General features: G+C 34.4%; 1 protein-coding gene across 8 annotated transcripts in view; it reads left to right on the top strand.

Annotated features, from left to right (window-relative positions):
• CACNA2D3 (calcium voltage-gated channel auxiliary subunit alpha2delta 3) overlaps positions 1-22,163 on the top strand; it is a 518,406-nt gene that overhangs the window by 272,701 nt on the left and 223,542 nt on the right. For all 8 annotated transcript variants that reach the window (XM_032193911.1, XM_032193905.1, XM_032193903.1 and 5 more), the window contains one exon: positions 184-297. In XM_032193911.1, the coding sequence (XP_032049802.1) occupies positions 184-297 (114 nt within the window). The remainder of the gene's footprint in view (positions 1-183; positions 298-22,163) is intronic.

The following is a 22,163-nucleotide window of genomic DNA, read 5'->3' as shown; positions in this document are numbered from 1 at the left end:
GTTACACAATTCAAGTTATAATTCAGTTTGAATGTATCTATAATAAAATGCTTTCAACCTGAGAGTTTTCCACCTACTTCTCAGCATGCTAGAGATTTGACAGTATCTGCGTTTATCCTGTGGGATGCTATATACTTTCAGCTAGTAGGAATGTTGTACCAAAATTAATGTTTCCTTTCACAGTTCAACCACACAGGACAAGGAAGTATTTGCAGCCAAGCCATAATGTTGATTACTGATGGAGCTGTGGACACATATGATACCATATTTGCAAAATATAATTGGCCAGACAGAAAAGTAAGTACGATACCACCATTTTTTAAAGGAAAACCCAAAGCTTCTTGTGCAATATAAAGTCTATGTGTACTAAAAAATCAGTTACAATCTTTCTAATGATCTAAAAATATTTTTTGATAACTGGATGGTTCACTAATGACTAAAAATAATGTGATACATGATGTTGCTTGAGGATAGAGGTAGACTTTTACTGTAGTACTGAACTTAGGATAATAAGATATTAAGGATCTATAATATACATGGATAAGTATTTATCTCCAGGGTACATTTTTGACCATTACATAATGCTTACCATGTGGGACATCATTAAAAATAAAAACCTTTTTCTTCTTTATCTGAAAATATTCATTAATAATTCAGTGCTTTTTGAAGCTAGAGAGGGGTGTGTACTCTATTGTGGATTGTGAATAGTTTGCCATGACTGGAGAAGGAGCAGATGTAGAACTAAGCATTTTTTTTCTCTGATAGGGTGAGGCAATTGGTGAAGTTTTATTAAAGCTATATTTGATTCTATCAATTTCTATAAAGAAATTTGCACAGAATTTAATTACTTTGTTGTGAAACGTAGATATTGTATAGCAATGCAGAAATGCCTTGAATTTTCCTGATGATAAATCTCCAGTGGTGCTTTTGTTTGAATGTGAAATAATTTCTATGTATGCTTTAATATCTTCTGATAAAATAAATTTTGGATTATTTATGTTTTTTTGTTTATTTGTTTTAGCTTGAGATGGTGTCATGTTATATGCCTGTGGAAGGAGTAATAATGCTGTTCTAAGTGCAGTTTGAGCAAGTAATGTGTGCCATGTGAGATTTCAGTGGGAAAAAGTACTAGTTTTTTAGTCTTGCCTATTATTCTTTCTTAGTCTATGTTTACTCTTCAAAATGTGTTATTCTTCAGGGGGTACAGCTTTAATTGATTTTATTGTTGTTGTTGAGTAATTAGGCTTTCGGAAACTTAGGGCTTTATAATATATATTTGTTAGGTGTTTCCAGAATTATTTGGTAATATCAGTGACATACTTGGACTGTGGCTTGTTTTCCAGCTGTTTTAGTATTCAAAAGGGAACCTGTTTTTATCAGGCAGTTATATGTTACGTCTTTCTTCTAAGTAAATGTGAGCAACCCCTTTAATCAGGTGGATGAGTTTGTATAAATGCCTGGTAGTAACAGTCTTACAGCTCTTAAATCCTAATGTGAACTGTCCTTTGTATTAACATTTCTTTCTGAATGTTTTTTGAGATAAACAAGATAACTATAACCTGAACATGAAAGTATTTTAATAGCTGCTTATTGAGACACAAATGTTTATAGACAACATAGGCAAACTTTTCTCCATTTTTTTGTTTTGTTTTGAATAGTTTACAGATTTTTGCATATACAAATTATACATAATTCCCTATAGCAGTGGTCTGAGAAGTGTTAATTTCACTTATAGGCTTATTTCCCGTTAATGCTTTATCCAATTAAATTTTTTAATGGTACAAATTTCCATTTCCATCTGAAAATTTCCATTTTCAGATGATGTATGAAAAATTTTCATTCAAGGAATCTATAAATATCTCAACTTCAGAAAGCTTTTAAAGAAACTAAAGAAAGAATATAAGTAGTGTATATGTGGAATATGATTGAGCCTAAATTATCTTTGGGATTTGAATCCGTATTTCTGGTTATCTAATGTAAGTTCTTATGTCCTGAAATGTTTCATGGTAACATTTTGCTACTTCTAGCAAACACTGCATTTACAGGAATTTATGGATTCTCTTAGAAGGATTCATCTCTTAAGATACAGACAGTTCCGCTGTGTTCTCTTTTGTTTCTTAAGAAATCTATGAGAGAATTCTCTGTAAGAGTTGGCTGACTATTTTAACAAAACCTTGTCATATATATATTCATATTCCATGTGGGAAGGAAAGGCTATATCTGAGATAATAATTAGCATAACTATTGCAATGAGCAGTAGGACAAAGAACTTGCTAGAGATTCTTTCATCTGTGGAGACCTAGCATGAAGGATTCTACCTTGTTTAGCAAGGACATGTTTAGGGAGCAGCTTTTACTTCATATACGTAATTCTATGCAATTCTTATAAAATATTTAATATATTATGCAGTTTTCAAAATTGTATATTAGGAGATGCAAAAAAAAAATAAAATTCAAATCAATTTATTATCTTTTACATCTTTCATACTTAAATATTTCAGGCTAAAATATTCCTGTGTGCATGCTTGAATGCATTGGTTTTCAGTCTTTGTTGGCTTTGTTTTAGAAAGGAAGAATTTTTGACAGTGCAGTATTATAAACATTCTTAATGATAGTGTGCCTAAAAATTATCCATGCAGTGCACTTCACAATCCTCTTTTTGCACTGCACCATTTTTATATGACATTCTCTCCAAAGTCATTTAAAATACTTATAAAGCATTCCCCCAAAATGCTTACTGTTTTTTTCTCTTCAGCTTTTTTGTTCTCCATTCTACCTTACTTTGCCATCATTCTTATCATTTATGTTTTTCCTGTCACTTTGATACTCTGGTGGACAGTGATGGACAGAGTAATAGCTCTAATTCAGTTAAGTTCTTAAGTTTCTGTGTACCTCAATTACCCTGTCAGCAAAGTACCCATTTCAGTTATCTAATCTTAGATAATATTAAATAAGTCGTCACTAGTTGCAGGAGAAATGTCTTCTTTTCTTATAGAAATGAACAAATTCTATAAACAAAATTCTTCATATAGATGTGAAGGTTTTGCCAGTTTGTCAGTGGCAATCTCTAAAAGTGGGAAGTGAAAACATAGTCACCACATAAATAGAAATTAATATTTTGTTCTTTTCCAAGACACATCTTTCCAAAAGGCATTGCATGTCTTTGCAGATGTATCCTGTCTGACAACCGATAAAAAGCAGCTTCTTTTTTGATAAAATATTAGTGTTAATATATTAAATAAAAATTGTGTTGTAATAGTTTGAATAAAGTGGCTCCACATAAATTCCAAAAGTAGCCTAATTTAAGTGATTGTTCTTATTTTGAGTTATCAGCCTGAATTAGTGTAAGAGCTAAAGAATTATGTTATTGAAAGGCTATTCAGAATTATCTATGGGACTGTTTCCTGGAAAGAAGAAACATTTTCATTCTTTATTTTGTGAGCCTCTATCTCCCCCATACTAGTCTAATTACGTATATATTTCAGTAGGTACTGTATTCTAAGCATGAAAGGAGGTGTTTGTTTGTTTGTTTTTTGAGAGGAAGGGGGCAGGGAGGGAGACAAGAGAAGATACTGTCCCTTCAGGTTTGATCCCAGAAAGTACATAGTAATTGTCTTATCTTAAACAACTCAGTCCTAATTCCTTTGTATTGGAAAATTCCAGAAAGATTAATCAAGCAAATCTTGATGAAATGCTCTACCACGTTACGATGAAATCAGAGATATTATCAAAGCTTACCAACTGAACATAAATAAATGTGGTATTGAAAGAAACTACTTAAATAATATTTAACATATTTTGACATTGTTTTCCTTTGCAATATCACAGCTTACTAAAAACAGTCTTGCTATTATTACAATCTAATAAATCCTTTTGTATTAGTATGAGAAATGCCTTAAAAACCTTAGTGATATTAGAACCTCAAAATTAGCTGGATTTAGATTTGATTTCATAATATGTTGCATTTGCAGGTAATTGTAATTGTGAGGCTTTAATGTATACTTTCATAGGATTAATGTTTATTGTGCATTTAGTTATACACAGTTATGTTCTCTTATAATGCTTAAAAGTCATTACTGTTGCCTACTTGTCATGTGGTCACTGAAGATCTTTATTTCAATTCACATTACATTTTTATTTTATATTTTAACTAAAAATATGTTTAGTGATTTTTAAAGAAGACCAACAAATTTATTGGCTTCAACTGCTGTATATGAATCTGAGTTTTTGCTATGCATAAAATTCCCCAAACATTTAGATTCTGCCAGAGGATGGGAAAAAATGCTTTCCTTACCCTCCAAAAAAAGGAAGATGAAAACACAACATATATTCGTTTGCTTTAACTTAAAACAATCCTAAAGACAAACATGAAATCAATGTGCAGCCTGTTTTTTCCCATCAACAAGATGGGCAGCTGTATTTTGGCACTGCAAATTTTTATTTATTTATTTATTTTGTCTTCTCTTCTCACTGCTACAAAGCATTCTGCAGTTTTTTAACCAAGTCTCTGTAGCTTAGGAACCTACTGATGTTGGCAACATGGAACATTAGTAGAGAAAATTGAATGTCTTGACTGCAGTGTTGTCTGGATGTTATTAAATTGCTTTTTTTTTTTTTCTCTAAAAAGACTGAAGTACTTTAAAGGAGGATGTTATTACTGTTACACAAACCGTATGTTTTATTATTGGTTATCTCAAGAACAAAAGAAAATCCAGACACTTTATAGGTCTTTTAAGCTATGGCATAACTTACTTTAATTAGCTGGTTTTAGGTTCTCTTGCAGTATGATGAAAGACTGGTTATGAGATTAAAGAAAAGTTCTTGATTTGGGGTTAAGGAGAAGCAACTCCTCAAAGAAATGATATAATCGTAGTTTCTTTCCCCATCTGCAATTTTTCTGAGAAAAAAAAAAATAGTTTTTAAAGATTTTTTTTCTGCATTATTACTTCTTTCTTTTAAAGAGAGAGTTGGAACTACTATAATGCTCCCTGTGAGTTAGTCACTTCTATTTCTGCTTGTATTTAACATGACACTCGTAGAATTTAAGAGTTCTTTTCTAGGCTAATATCAGTTTAATTTGTCATCAATAAACTTTTTCTGCAGTGTTTAAAACCAAAAAGTGGAGAGGTGTTTTTTGTGAAGACAAGGGTAATTGAATCTTATCCTCAGGGTGTATGTGGATTGCCAGAAGAAGGATTACTGCCTCTCATATGGAGTTACATGGTTGGCTAGAATTATATAGTGACTAATGCTTTCTGAATGTTTTAAGAATTTTAGTTGAGATGATCATTTACACACAGTGTAAATATATATCCTGACTGCCATTACGCTGTTAATGTTTGACGTATAATCAGGAATAGATACAAAATAAACCCAGAGTCTTACAGAATAGCTAATGAACAATGGTCAGCCAAAATAGAGAATAATCAACAGTCTGAAATAGATTGTCCAAAGTATTTTTCAGGAACTCACGACTATCAATGACAGAAAAATCATAGCTTTGCTTAGAGAAAAAAAAAAAAAGGTTAATTTTTACGTAGTGCATTGTGGAGATATAAAGAAAGACTTCCAAATTTAAGATATGTGTATATAAGACATGCCTAGATGACTGCAAGTAATCAGTATTTGAATCTGGCATAAGCTCCAAATCACTGAAATATGTGGCTGAAAGCCATTATTAACAAGACAGACCAAAGTATTGTAAGTAAATCTCATAAAAAGAACTTGATAACTTATGGATTCTGTTTACTAGTTCAACAAATGAATATAATAAAACATGATGATATTTAAAGCAGTCTAAGGTCTTGATTTTTATTTTATTTTTTTGTGAAGTAATTATGTCAGAAGCAAGACAGTTAAAGTAGGCATAGTAATTGTACAAATATGCCATTTTATTCTGTGGACTATGTCTATGACAGATTTTTGGGGTGAAGAATTATATCATCCACTTAAGGAAATAGTGAGATGTCTTATTTCTTGAAGGTCTTCAACAACATGATAAAAACTGTATTTTATTTCATGCGGTTAAAGTCAACAATGGTGCAATTATACTGAAAGCCAGGATACAGTTCATACTATGCTTGTTTTAAATTACTTCTCTTTATAATGTATGCATCTTCTCACTTAAACATAACCAGCTGAAAAGAGATACTGGAGTCTGGTTCAGAGCTGTTCTGTTTTATACAGGTATCTACAGTCTTTGTAAAATGTAAAGAGTGTATGGAGTTAATTGTGTGTAATCCTTCAGCAAGGAAGTCGTCATAGTTGCATTTAAAACCCTTTTGTTTGCATTTGATAATAAAGAGATAACAGTGTTCCAATCAACTCATTTGGATTAATAAATAAAAAGTACAGGTAGTAGGAAACCAAAGATGAAGCTGGACTGAATATCTTCCTATGTAACTTGTTTTAAAGTTTGGCTTCTGGTAGTATTTGAAATTATCAGTCTGTATTCAAAGTTATGTTTCCTTGGTGTAAAAGGATGGTGAAAGAAAAGCTAGGGTTATGCTCAGTCATCTGCTTCTCACCTACAGCCTGCAATAATGATACAGCAGATCTATAAACATGCTTCCTTTATAGATACTTTGTTCTGTGTAGCATAAGAATATTAAGTGAAAACTTCTGTGTGTTCACTGACTGTGCAGACAAAGAAGAGTGAAAACTTAGTAGTTTGGAGTACATTTTTGAAGGCTGTTCTTATGATGTTTTATGTTTCCTTTATAGCCTTTATTAAATGGCATTATAGATCATAACATTTAAAATTTTATTCCTTTGTAGAATGCAAGATTAATTCAGAATCAAACAATATTATATAGTGGGCAAGCATCAATAGGATTTAAGGTATTTTTATGTCTAACAAGAATATTTATAGTTACATGTGGTAATACCAGTAGCAAAGGCAGTGCAATGGTGAGGCTTAAATAAAAAAAAATGGTGTATCTTCTCCTAACCAATTTGTCAGATATGTTGTTAGTCTGGTGAGGTAAGACTATATCAGTAGCCTCTGAGTAATTGCTAATTACCCTGGAAAACTATAGACCAACACAAAGAAAAAAATGTTTTCAAACATTTTTGTCTGGATGATGAATATATTTCTACCTAGTCTATAGGATCCATTCTTAGTTCATTCCTGGATCACTTTTCTTTTAATGACATCCTCATATACTTTTATTTTATATAACTCATACTGAATTAAAATAAACCATGTTGTTTTGGTACATACCAAGGGTTTAAGTGAACTTATGCTGGATATTTACATTAAGTTAAGAAGGTTGGTAAATTGCATGTTTAAATATCAAATCTCAAGAGATGTTTGGAAAGGGAATGTTAAAAAGAGAGGAAGTTTGGTGTAGTATTTTCTTGCTGGCATCTCATTACATATAGTAAATGGTATTTCTTGCTCATTTTGCTCTCAGAGGCCGAATTCTGCTGGTTTGGAAGTATAACAGACAGTGTTTATATATGATATTATTATTCATACATACCATTTTCCCAGAGTACCTCTGTTATCCTTTGTGGTGTCTGGCTATAGAACAATCCCGCAATACATGCATGTATATCAAGATGGTACAGCAGATTCATTACATGCAGGGGTTCATATATGTGTAGTTTAGTATTCATTTCAGTAAAGCACTTACATATGTGAATTATTACATCTCAGCTAACCAAAGCAATAGATTCAGGCATACATTAAAGTGCTTTACTGAATTAAGAACTAAACAAGTTATCCAAACAATCCTGTCTTTAGAACTCTGTTGTGGGTCTGCTGATCCTTTTGAGTGGTTGAATCTTGAACTATGTTAGTGGTTCTGCGTTTTACAGAATACCCATTGAGAGCATATTTTGTTTATCTCACTTTATTTATACCTACTTTATCCAAACTGGCATAACAGCATTACCTACAGCCTGACTTCTGAAGGATGTGGTTGTCTCAATACACTTAACTTTTCTGTCCTGTTTCCATGTCCAGACATCTGCTGCAAAACTGGTAAAAACCCATTCTTCTCTATGAAGTTCCAAATACAATCATCTCATAATCCTTTCTACTCTCCCTACTGTAATTGTCTCTGTGAAAAACTGACAGTTTTGCACATCTGAATAAGTATGTTCTGTTTCTGTGGGATAACACTTGTGCATTCATCTCTCAAGACTTAAGCTCAGTCACAGAGGTTGCTCCATGTGTGATGTTGAAACGTTTTTAAGAGGATTTTAACATTTGAGTTTAGTGCATTGTTAGATGTCCTAGAAAGCAGAAAGTTCTTATTCCACAATTGTACGTCGTTAGACATCAGTGTCTTGCAAAGGCATGTAGGCTTTTGGATCATTTGGGCCTTCAATAAGGCTTTAAAATGTGTTGCAGTAGTAAAGTGTGTATCTCAACAGTTGCTGTTCAGCATTTCGTTGTAAAAATAGAAGCAGCTATAAATTACTGAGTACAAATTTGTCTTTTACTTCTGGCTTTTCTGGACAAGACAAAAGCCAATAAGGGTTTGTTTTTGTGGAGAATTGTGTGTCTTGCAAACGTGAGTCTTTTTTTCCACATCTCTAATACTTCAATAGGATCTGGAAGTATTCAGCACCTTCTGGTAACATTTCATATTCATTTCAGCTTTTTAAAAACAAATACAACAAATTATCATTGTTTGAGGAAAAATACCATCACAAACAAACACCCTCAGAAATGACAGCTGTCTGTTGTTAGGAAGCCTGAAAGAAAATTTGGGAGTGTGTATGAATGTAGGTGAGACACATATCCACTAGACAAGGTCCTGTCATTCCTATTGGTAAGCACAAAATGTGATGGAATTGTGAAATACAGTAGTTACTCCCAGAATTCTGAATCATGTGGTTCTGTTTTCCAGCCTCTGACAAAGCAGTATGTTTTATTTTTGAATAATGGCAAACGTAGCATCAGTAATGATCTCTCTTCGTGGGTTTTGGTTGATTTAATAATATGAGATATTAATAAAACCATGAAGAATATTTACTAAACATGGAATATAAAGACAGAAGATAAAATAATAATCTACTTTTAATTAATTCTTTATATTTCAGTCACTTTGGATCAGTCTGAATCTGCATTTCCTAGAAATAAGCTATATATTTGATACATCAAGTGGAAAGCTGTGTGCAGGTTTCCAACTCAAGAATGTCCTCTCTTGTTCTAGATTTTTTGTTCCCTGAATATTAGGTGAACTTGTAAGAAGAAATATGTGCAACATATTGTAAACTACGGAAGCCCATCTGAAATTTAATTTGTTATTTTTTTTAGATCCATCTGCCCAGGAGGCCTTCCAAGAGTAAAAAATTGAGCCAAAAAATATAAGGAAAGAGATAATAGAAATAATATGGGAGGGAAAGAAGTATGAGAAAGTAAACAAAATGGGAATCAAAAGGGAATTTCTCACTGTTCTAGAAAAAATTTCCTGCCTGCTGGAAAAATGTCTTCCATGGGCTTGCATGGAAGGCTGCAGAGAGTGATGAATTATTACATGCAAACCTGGTAGAAAGGTGTTGCCAAGCTGTGGACTGATGTTGCCACTGAATATGATTTTCAGCAAACATTATAAAACTTAAGGCTGCAGCTGACCTCCCCATTACAATGTGCATTATACTCCCAGACACATGAAATGCTACTCATCATACAATGCTGGGTTGTATGTTAGTTGCAGCATGTCACTTATTCAGGGTTCCTATCTGACTCTTTCAAGGTGCTTACCCTCCACCCCTCTTCCCCCCGCTTTCCCCTCCCCCTTCCAACCCCCCCCCAAAAAAAAAAAAAAAAAGTCATGCTTGAACAGCTTGAAAATGGTTTCATAGCAGTTGCTCTGCAGAAGGTGTGGAGTTTTCAATTCTCTTTTTCCAAATGAATGGAAAAATCCCTAGGTAGTTCATCTACTCTATTAACTTAATCTCCAAAAATGAAATTAACTGAGCATCCATTTAATAGTTTTGCTCTTACTGTGAAAAATGAATAGCTAAATTTTCTACAAAAGGAGAGTTTTGTCTAAATACTGCTTACTGAAACATCTGTGGTAGAGACGGGTGAAAACTAAACATTTGCTTTGGCCAAATTTGCACGAATTTAAGGGTTTAATTTTCATCAAATATTCGTGCTATCAAGTTTTATAGGCACAAAAATTCATGGAAGATTAATTTCATCCTGTGTGAAAACATGGACTTGGTTATATTATCTTTTGATTGTTCCCTTTTTTGTCACTTGCAATTGAAAAGGAGTCCCTCATCAGTCACCAGTTTGTGGGAGCACCATCAGTGTGTCATTGTTGTGGTTGTACTACTAGAAATTTTGAATAGGGACCGCAGAATGTGGCTGGGGATTGTGGACAGTTGTAGATTTCTGTTGTTTACTTGAAGAGAGTTTATATCTGACCTGATGGTTTACATGTATATTGTAATGAAAAAGCAAAATGAGCCACCATTCAGAAATGTATATGGATTTTGGCTGCAAGTTTTCCTCCCTGATGTGGGTACAACTTGCATTTTTTCTGGGCAATGTTGGGAACATAGCTAGTGGCAGCATTGTGCTATTGCATTATGATTAATGAGAGTCTAAAATCTCTCTTCATAGAGACCACAGGGACCATGTCTACCTTAAGAAGGGTCAAATATTTTAGTACAGTAAAGTGTTTCTGCCTCTGCTGGGTCTGTATTTGGGACATCCACTACCCTGTAGCTGAGTTTACCTCATTTTGCTATAAAATATATGCTGTCAGCAGTTCTGTCCCTGGAAGGCTGGGGTACAGACAATACACACTGCCTGAGGTTTGACCAGTGTAACAATGCTTTCCTCATCCTGTCTGCCACAAGAATGCCTTTAGAAAATTGATCAACTTAAGAGAGCACTAGGAGCTTCCTTGTCTTTGTCCTCTACACGGGGAATATTAGCAAAGACAAAGGGACCTGTTAGCTGCCTTGTTGTTTTTCCTTTTTTATATAACATTGGTTTATAGCACCTTCTTCTATGTAATACTACCTAAATGAGAGTTGTCTGCTCTTCTAGGACTATGTATCTGAGTTATCATTAATTTAATGCTGAGTGGTACACACAGTATCTGTATAGAAATCGGGACCGTTCATAATAATAATAATAAAAAAGATGTCAGAACTCAGTCCATAAAAAACAAAATGGAAACTTAGCAGTATTACTGATATCATTTGTAAAATAATTACAGTGATTGTTATAACTATGATAGCATTTTTAATATCTTTTGATTTGTTTGAGCAACCAAAACCAAATTTGTGCAAAATATTCAAATGCATATACAAACAGCATGAGAAATCTGTGAGTACAGAGATCTTAGCACCCTATCTGATAATACTCAGTTCTTGGCTAAAAACAATACTGGCTGGCTAAATGCATTTTGAAATATGGCCCCCCATTTTGAAACAAACTGTTTCATTTAGGCTGACCTAAATTCTCCTTAAAAGATTGTGTGAGGAAACTAGAGATGAGCCAAACCTCTGAGGATGGCTTTGTGGCATGTCGTGTTTGTGCAATTTCAGCCAGAAAAATGCACTTGGCTCTACATATGTATGCAGAGAGAGTGATATCTAATAGGCTGTTATATCAATGTAAGTAGTAGTTTTTTTTCCTATGAACTTGTTAAATACAATACACAGTTGTTTTCAAAGGTGAAACTCAAAAGAATGTCTTTGTTTATGCTCTTCTTACATAAGCAATAGGAAATATTAAACAAATTTCAAAATTGTTTGGTTCGTAATAAAATCTTCATATACTTTAGTATACGTATAGTATACTAAAGTACAGTATATGTTTAGTATAGTATACTTTTCATATACTATTAGTAGACATGACTAGACAGGTCAGTCCATCTTTGTTCCCATAAAAGCAAGCATATAGGGAATGTCTTTCTCCTGTCTTCACAGCCTTTACAGAGGCTGCTTGGAATTGTGGCCTTTCTCCAGAACAGGGAGATGATGGTCATTAATCAATGCCAGCCAGTCAGAGCAAACTCCTCAGCTGACAAATACTGAACCTTTAAGGGAATTACCCAATTCCTTTCTCACAAAAGTGAATCCCAGCATCAACCTCCTCAATAGCAGGGTAAGGAACCCTTGTAAGCATTGTGCTCCTCTGCACCAGAGGAACTCATATAGGCTCTTAGGTACCAGTTACTCAGTTCCATAAGCATAGTGTGTTAACTGTAAGACTAACTGCCTAGCAGGGCATGGACAGGATCTCTGCATGGCTTAAACCACTAGGAGCTCTCAGGAAAAAGAGAGGAATACTGCAGACAAATTCCTCACTTTCGTGCAAACTTCCATGACTTTCAAATAACTGTTGGCTGCTTTTGCTGAGTGGGGGGAAAAAAAAAAAAGTAGAATTTGATCTCAGCCTCTGAGGGGTGCTAATGTTGCTATCTCTCATGCATTTTAAATTATATTTTTTGTTGTTTTATTTCTGAGACCGCTTCCCTGCTAAATGTTGATGGTGGAAGGTAGCAGTAGGGTCTTGAGCTATAGATAGAAGGAGGAAAATGGCAGTTGAACTTCATGTCTTGATGAGGTAAATATTTTTTACTGCATTCCTACAAGCCTAATATTGGCCATTTTCCATAGAATCATTTAGGTTGGAAAAGACATCTAAGATCATCTAGTCCAACCCCGAGTATAAAGCTTTTGTATAAAATCCACACAAGATTACTACGGCTACTGCGCCATCTCAAATTATATAGGTGCATAGTATTCCAAAATATCCTGGGAAGGACAGTAGTTGACTATAAATTGTGGAAGCAATTTATAAAAGCATGACAATTGTGTTCCTTCTCTGCTGCAAAGAACACTGGAAGGCTTTGGTGTCTCTGAAGCTAAATGCTTGCTAGTATTCCCTTGGGAAAGCTGTGACCCTGAAATAGGGTGGAAGCTTGAGCGGAAAACTGAGTTGAAAACTATAAGGATAACTATTAAATTTTGATTTCACCTTCTGGAGGAGAGACATGATTAAGGTTATTTATAGTTTTTAAATACAAACAATTTCTTACTTAAAGGCAAGTTGTTAATTTTCTTCCATTTGCACTGAACTGTTAATGCCAAATTATCTCTCCAAGAAACATTGTATGATTCAGTTTATCAGGGAAAAGGATTTTTAAAAGGCATATTATTTTTCTTTAAAATCAGTGAAAATGAGCAGGAAGTCAAGATTCAGAAGGAAATTCAATAACTATTTTAGCATCCAATGTATATTCTGTATTTTTATATATAAGATCATTTTTTATAGGCTACAGCATAAAAAAAGGTAGTAAACCGTTTGAAATAACAGATTTGCAGAAAGCAGTCTAGATAACTTTACATCATTTAGTAAGAAATAGATGGGTAAACACCTGGTTTAGTTCACAGCCTTTTAAATATCAGAACATTTAATAGCCATAAGGGAATAGTAATGTAAAACAAGCCATATAAGTATGTTAAAAACACTAGTGAAGAACTTTTTTTTTTTTTTCCTACTAATGAATGGTCTTAGACTTCCCAAAAGAAAGTAGCTCAAAAAATAAAAAAAAATAAAAAAATTGTCTTTTCTTCCTTTCTCCAGAGTGACTTATTAATGTGTTGTTGAGTGGCAAAAGAACCTGGCCTTCGTTCCCACATTTATATTTAGTCAAGTGCTAACAACACTACAGTATCTACAAGACCCAGAACTACTCACAGGAGCTCTATCAGTACAAAGTGTGCTTGCCCTCCGAGTGAGACTGGATTGTTAAATTAGAGACATAGACCAGGTTACAATGCCATCATAAGCAGATATCTTTGTACTTTTGTATGCAGGTTTAGTCTTCTGAGCATGACTACTCAGATTGTGTTATAGTTCCCAACTAGGAAGTTTCTTATAAAAAGTTATGCATTGAAGGATTTTTTCTGAAACAGCAGTCTGAAATTATATTAAAAAAAAATCATCTATACTGTGTATCTCTAAATTTTGGAAGAGGTACAAGACAAAATTACTTGATGAGATTGCAATAAGGAAGTTCTGTATAACCGTTAAATTGATGTGTAAATTCAGTTACATTTATTCTAGAATATAGTAACTGAATGTGAACATAATTGTTGCAACCTCTCTGAAAGTGCGGAAGAGACTTGATGATGGTTGCAGATTTGGATTCAATTTTAAAATGTGCTATACAAACTTCTTTTTAATCTGAGGAACAAACTGCTGATAGAAACATAGGATCCTAAGGGCTACTCTGTAAAAGTTTTAGCCATGCACAGTGGTGACTCTGGTGCTTGAACTATCTGTGTGATCTTGTAGCTTAATGCAACTTCCACAGCGTTTCTGAATGCTGTACTTATTCATCAACAGAAAGACAGGCCATTTCTAGTCATTATCCAGCAAATTTTGCATAAGGTCATTCAGTGACAGCACCAGAGGAGGTACCTCTAGCCTTAGCTACAGCCTCTGAACCAGTTGGAATGCTAGCAAACTGAGGCTGAACAGTGCTACTGCAACTGTACAGCCTTGCTAACATCTTCATGGCCACACTAAGAGCCCTTTTGTCCATGTAATATTAAATTATTCCTGTATTGCTGAAGTGTTCTTTACCTATTCTTAATGTGGTTGTATTCTGTTGTATTCTGTTGAAGTAATGCATATACTTAATTGCAGACACAAATTGTTTCAGTTTTTCTTCAATACTTATTTGTCATCATAACTGGTTGTAATGTTTTAGGATCATTGTACTGCATTAACTACAAAAGTAGATGAGATTTGTGATATGGGGGAAAAAAAAGAAGAAAATCTGGGTGGGCTAACAAAATGTAGAGCTTAAAATAATCTAGAACGTTCTGAAATTGGACAGTAAATGTCTCTGTAAAAGATAACTTGAGACTTAATTTTTCTTATCTTACAGTTTATTACTCTAAATCATAATATCAGTATTAATCAGAATTTGAAAGGCAGTAATATCGTAATGTATTTAGAAATTCCATTGCATTTCAATGTACAGATTTCAGAAAAATTAAGGAAATTATTTTATGTAATCATGTCATTGGCTAATCTGTTACATTTCCCCCTGCAACTGCTGCAATGCATGCTGCTGGTATGATTTTCTCTGACGTTACTGGCACAAAGCGTTCATAAATTAGGCCCATAGCCTCTTGATGGCAGTGTATTTCCTTCTCAAGTTCATAGGCCTTACAGAACATTTATGTCTCATTACAGCCAGTACAGCAGTTTATGCCCTAATAAATCAGAGGAGCTTTGCAAAGATGATCTTGACAGTAATGAATCTTTCTGTTGGCATTTCCACTTCACAGACACAAATAATGAAGCAAAACTGCCCCATCTGGCCACTCAGTAAGAGTCAAATCACAGTGGGAAGCAGTTTTCTCAAGCATGACAGAGGTCATTGTGTGCAGCAGGAGTGAGTGATAGCAGGTTGTGCTGTGAGTGACAGTGTAGAATGAAGCCATTTATGAGCTTTTATCATTATAATTACATTTATTAGCTATGCTGCCAAGGTTCTCCCCGCCCTTCTGCCAAGTCTGTGTGCTCTTGCATCAAAAGCTACCTTAACTGATTCCTGAAGATTATTTGGAGAGCTTTTGGTTAGTTACTGCACAGAAATTGATTTAATCAGCTCAATCAACCATTAAAGTGGTATTATTAAGATCTCTCAGAGTAATTAAAAAAAAAAAAAAAAAAGATTTCTGCAAAAAAAAAATCTGTACTGATTTCTGTACTGCCTTGAAGGTGCAAACGCTGTCAAAAGATGCTGTATATTAGCTATAAGCAAGTAGATAAAACAGATTCACTCTGTTTTGGGAACATATGGCAGAAATACAGAATGTGTCATCTCTGACTGGCCAGTGGGTCCATCAAGCCTGCTGCTTTGCCTTTGGCATTATGTGAGTAAGTGACCTTTCTACCTGTTCTAAAATCTGCTGTTCTTAGGTCTGACTTTGTTGGTATACTATTCACAGACTAATAAAATGCATGTAGCACAGAACTTCGATACACACCAATTACCCTTTTTCTCAGGGCCCTTTGCAAAGGTTTGCCCATGTTTTGGACTTTCTCAGCTCTATATATAACAAACTGTCACAGCATCGCTATTTCAAATCATATTTGTTATGTTCTTACCTGCTTGATATCATTGTTTCTGATTTCATTCTTTTGTAAGATGAACTATCTTCTCCTGGCTTAGTTTACTGTACAGAGTTTCTACACTGAGTTAAAGAATACAACTGAAATTAAGTTTTCCTCTGCTGAGGAGGAGTTCAGGATGGCCGGCATTTATTTTATTATTTATTTTTCATCTATTTCACGCCCTTTTCAGTAGTATTCCAATCTTGCAAGAAATGACATGGTAGGAAGGTAGTTACACTACAGAAAATTTGAGAGCTGACATTCCTAGCAGCGCCACCACGTGGCATCTAATAGATGTCACCCAAATCTTTCATGGCAAGTAGCTCCAGGTTTTGTTCTTGCACACAGCATTTGAAATGTTTCTAATGCCTATATTCGCTATTCTGTCTTGATTTTTTTTTCTCTCATTCTGAAGTAGTCATAACTCAGTAGGAAATTGGAAAGGTATAAGAGAAAGAAATTTAGTTAACATGAATTTATGAAATGTGACAAACTTTATTGTAATTCACCTTTCACCTGCACTGTATGTTTCTATCTTATATTCACATAAAGATTTTCATCCAGGAAAGCTCATATTTACTTTATAAAATATATGTTTAGGGAACACTTGTTCATGTCAGGAATGCAAGTATTCATTCTGTGCCAGCAATACTACACAACTGTTTCTTAGGAGGAAAGCGTAAAAATTATTTTTATCAGTTGAAATTTTACAAGGGTAATTTCACAAAGAGAATGCAGTTGTTGCAGTACATATGTCTACAATATGGACACAGTAATGTCCTTGTCAAAAGTATCAAATGATATGTAATACACTGAGTTTCTACTTACCTGTAATTTGTTTTCCTAACCTTTGAGATTTTAATTAATGATTTTATTATTATTAACAACATGAAAACTCCGGGCTAGTGCTATTACAACTGTACTAATAATGTATTTTTCACACTTATAAGAGTTATTTTGTGTGTGTGTGTGTGTGATGCTCCCTTTTTTTCCCTCAACTTCCCACAATGGAAGAGTACATAATGAAAAAAAGATTTGGTCCTAAAATAGGAATGCAGGTCTAGAAGGAACAGTTTAGGTCAAATGTTGGTAAATTTAATAAATTATTCTGGGTTTATTTGACTGAGTTCCTGACCAGAGCCACTAAAGGAAGGGAGAAGGACAAAGAGTGATTTGGCCAACAGAGGCAATGGTAGTAACAGAGAAGGGGAAGGAGCCTGAAGCAGCAATTTTGAGTAAGATGAAGGATTAATGAAGGTGAAGCTTTAGCAATGGTGGGAGGCAGCAGTCAGTGACAGTCTGGCTGCAGAAAAGGTGTTCAGAAGAATCGACAAGCACAGGTACTTTAAAACTCATGCTACACAGAAGCAATCTACGTAATCTAGGACAAATACATAGTTTTGTTGTGAAATACCAGAATGCTTTGAAATGCTTCAGTGTCATAGGAGGAAGGCAAAAGAGATAGGAGACAGCTTTATTCTAGTCTTAGCTATAGCAAAGGACTGTTCCCTGAAAATGTCCGCATTGATCCTAGGAATCACTGTGCTGTGTGCTGCAGAGGAAGGCAGCAATTCCCTGCTGGTCCTGTCAAATCTGATATGAGGAAAACCTGATGTTTGGTTAAGAGTAGAACCTACTAGCCATGCCTTCTAGTGTTTTGTTTTGTTTTATTTTGTTTTCCTGTTCTGTCAGGAGTACCACTGTCCTGCATTCCAGTCTCCCACTGATAGTTATGGACTGCTACTGGAGCTTGAGAGACACATGATAGGAGTCCTTTACTTTCTCAGTAAGTGGCCAGCAGCAGCCATGGATTTGACATTAAGACTGTCATATTTTCCTATTAAAAGAAGCACAGCTTGTTTTCAATTCAGCTAGTGTTGGGATATCTGTCCTTTTAAAAAAAATAAATTATCGCTCAATTGGCTGGTAATGTTAATTATATTTTTAATGGGTCACACTTTTATGCCTTACCAAAAACAATGAATTTGTAATGGTGTTGAAGCAATAGTGTGCACACGTTAATTTTACCAAACGAGGAAACAAAATCTAACTGTCAAAGTGCAGACTGGAACAAGGAGCTTTATTATTTCTACAAGTTCTTATGCTGCTCATACCTCTCAGCTTAGTCCTTCCTCCAATCAATAAGTCAGCAACAGTTGAACCAGGCAGGCTGGGGAAACTAAATACCACCTGAAGGGCATGCTGATAACGGGAGGGGGGGGGGAAAAGCCATCGTAGTACTGAAAGGTGAGAGAGAGAGAGACTGAGAAGGCCTTGAGTACTAGCTAACTGCTTGATATAGAAAGCTTATAACAAAATAGTTTAAAGCACTGATATTGTAAAATTTGGCTATAAAATGTCCCTGGAGATTACTTATGTAATACTGCAAGCCTTTTGCTGATTGTTCTTTTTGAACAAATGTTATTCCACTGGGCTATTTTGATGAAGAAATGAAAACAAAACAAACAAACCAAAAGTACTGAACTGCAAATGAAGTCCAGGAGATGTTAATGCTGAAGAATAATAATACAGGTGAAGGAAGAAATAAATATTTAATTTATAATAATGCAGATGCAGGTGGATGACATCTATGAAGAGTAACATCTAAGAATGAGGAGATTAGGTATATAATTGCAATTCAGAGAGGAGATCTATTTCATTACAGGAAATGTATTTCATTAAAAATTGAGACTTAAAGGAAAAAATATTTTTATCGAGTTGAGATAGTAAAGATAAATGTAAAATGTGAAAAGTAAAATGTGAATGAACCTGATAAATACAGTGGAAATGTTACATACAGCAAGTGCTGTAATACTTGTATTAGATGTGGCAAAAATCATGATCTAAATGGTGAAATAAGACACCTTAAAAAAAAAAAGAAAAGACTGTTCCAAGAAAATAAGTGTCTAGCGTAGTAGCATAGTATGATAAACTGAATAAGGTGCTGCACCAGTATTATTAGTTAGAGGTCCTGCTCCTTTCCACCTTTGCTTGTAAGCCTATCTTCTTTGCCTTCATCATCTCTGCATTCTGCTCTGTTCTTTTATTGAACTTTCCAATACTTAAAATTCTTCTCTTCTTGCCTGGTTTGTGTTGGAATCCTGTTTCTGTCTTACCTAACTGCACACTGGTTCCTAACCTCTAACATAATTTCCCTATTTGGGAAGTCCCTTTTGATCCAGTTCATGACCAAAGTTCCCTCTTCTTTCTACTTTGACTTAAAATAAATAAATAAATAGAAATCTAACTTTTCCAGGACATCCAACAAGCAGCAGCATATAAATTTTCCCAGTTGATCCAAGAAGTGAAAAGCTTCAGGCAACCTTCTTGCTCTTTGAGAACAAGAATCAAATGTACTAATCCTTGGCCATTTGTATGCTTTGGGGTCTTTATCCTTTTTTTCTTGTCATACATGAACACTGACATGTTGAAGGATTATACTTACAACTGCTGTCTTTGACAGGTATTTATCTGTGGGTTTTATATTTTGTCTGTTTCATGACGGGTGTCACTACAAACTTTCACTAGCTTTGTGCCAGCATCTGTGAAATGCAGGGAAAAATACTTCTGTAGTTTTTGTATCATGGCAACAACTTTGCTGATACGCAAACTACCTTTCATACTGCAACATCATCTGATTTTTCTTACGTTCATGTGTTTTTGAGTTGAAGGATACAGTGGTGGCCTTTGCAAAATGTAAGGAATTGGTGAAGCTTATTTCATCAGCAGTGCAATAAGCTGGTTGGGACATTTATATATAAATTCAGTTCTTTTTCCTTGTTCTTTCAGTTGTGAGGTTGAAGGGAAGGATTCTAAACTTGATCTTGCTCTCACTTGCCAAAAGTCATGTTCTTTAGCAGTCACATTTGGGACCTAGATTTACCCATTTCATGCATTTGGATTAATTAGTACAGTTACATTTTTAGGAAGGGATATTTTTAAAATGTAGTATAAAAGTTTGGAGGAAAAAAAGGCAGCTGAAGAGCATGTTAGGTATGAATAATGTATAATAATTTGGGAGTCCTTCTGAAATATAATGGATGCCCTTTAGCTTGAGTGTACTATTAATCATGGCAGTTTATGGTTTTGAAATGAGTAATTGCTGATAAGGTTAACAATGACCATGTTGACTTAAGAAAATTTCATGTGCAGCTATTGCATTAAGATGTTCTGTGCTGTGAAACCTGAAAGTAAAAACAGCATACTGCAGGTGTTTTGATAACTGAGAAATATATTTTCAGCCACCTTTAAGGACCTGTTTGGGAATTTTCTAATTAATTAATTAAAAAGTTGTAAAGTAAACATTAGTCAAAACTGAAACTATTTGCAAGAAAGTATGAAAGTGACATGTGAAAGAGATGCTCACTTAATTTAGAGCATCTACTATTCTTGTGTGATTTTTGTCCTAGTTGTTCTAAACAGAAATTCTCTCATTTAGATCAGGTACAGTATGGACCAGGAATAGTATATGTAAAGGTTAAATGGTAAAAAATCTTTCTGCTCATTTGTTGTATCATATTTGCCCTATTTGTGTGACTGTAACTGCTAAAGGCGTCTTTTACTTTCCAGGGTTTTTTTCCAGGGCTTTACTGTTGATTAGCTTTGACTAAATGTCTGTCCAGAGGCTACAATCTTTGTTCATAATTAGAACTTGGTCTTTTAGTAGTCAGCCAAAGCACTGTATTTTGCAGATAGCAGTATCACTAACAGCACAGAATATAGAAAGTTTATCCCCGGGGTTTCTAAAGTGATAAAAAGTGCTGAGTGAAAGGCTTAATGTTAATTGGGAGCTCATAACCCTAACTCTCCATGTTAGCTCCTACACCCTAAAATGAACTACTATTGGTTGGCATAGCTTTAGAGCATTAAAGGTTTATTTGTCTCCAACTTGTGTTTCATTCTTAAATGACTTAACCACAGATTGTACACCTACACTAGATATATTCTGATTAACTCCTGTTTAGCCACACCCTGTAGAAATTTATGTAACTTGTTAAATTCCTTAAAAGTGCTACAGTGTTTGTACTTAATTATATATATGATATATAACACACATGTATTATATATAAATGTATATATGTATGTATATATTATGTATATATATATATAAATGAAAGCATGATCCTCTTATGTTGAACGAGACCATCCCTGGTAGAGTTCCACAGCTCTGACTATTTTTACCCTTGGAATGATCTTTGTCAAAGGATAAACTTACATGTAACTTTCTATACTTGCTTTTCATTCCTAATTCCCTCTGTTGACAACACATATTGTTGATCATGAAGTTAGCGTATTTGAGTTCTGGGGCCAGTCCCCTCTAGACTGTGATGCAGAACCTGCTGTTGCATGATGTGAACTCAGTTTGGGTTGAAGGTTGTCAACTTCACAGGGATATTTACAAAATTCTCCTTGACAGATGAACAAGTTTTTCTACAGCTGACTAAGAGTCATCTTTATTCCTTAGAATAGAGGTACATGAGATATATCCCTTGGCATACCCAGGTGAGTTCAAAAACCATTGTCAGTGTACAAGCATGATGGTATGATGTTCTCAGATGTTAGGCTAATTGAGGCACTCTGTAATAACATGTCTCAAAACATATGTTGAGTATTAGTAGGAAATGCTCTTCTAAATTTACATACTAACTGGCATGTATACCAGTTTTACAAGCCAAATTCTGTTCCTTAGTTCAAAGATAACAATTCCATTTAAATTAGTAGGATTTATACAATGTGACCTTCTGAAAGAGGTTTATACCATAATAATCTGTGTCATGAAATGTTAGTCCTAATATTTTAGTTGTTTAAAATATGCACTGGTTTAAGTGCATCGTTATTAGAGATATTTATTCCAAGTTGGAAAGTGGATGTGTAACAAAGCTCTCACTGTAGGAATGTTTGGAAAAGTATGCAAAGATTTTGACAACAGTGGCATGTTTTTGTATACCGTGTTTAAAGTGCTTGCTGGCAGACAAACCATTGCGCTCATCTTCGGGAGATCAAGATGTCAGTATTAGCAACATATTCCCTTTCAAAAAAATTAA

This window comes from Aythya fuligula, chromosome 10 (assembly GCF_009819795.1).
Source record: "Aythya fuligula isolate bAytFul2 chromosome 10, bAytFul2.pri, whole genome shotgun sequence".
NCBI lineage: Eukaryota > Metazoa > Chordata > Aves > Anseriformes > Anatidae > Aythya > Aythya fuligula.
The sequence above is the reverse complement of the archived record's forward strand: the minus strand, read 5'-3'. Positions and strand labels throughout refer to the sequence as shown.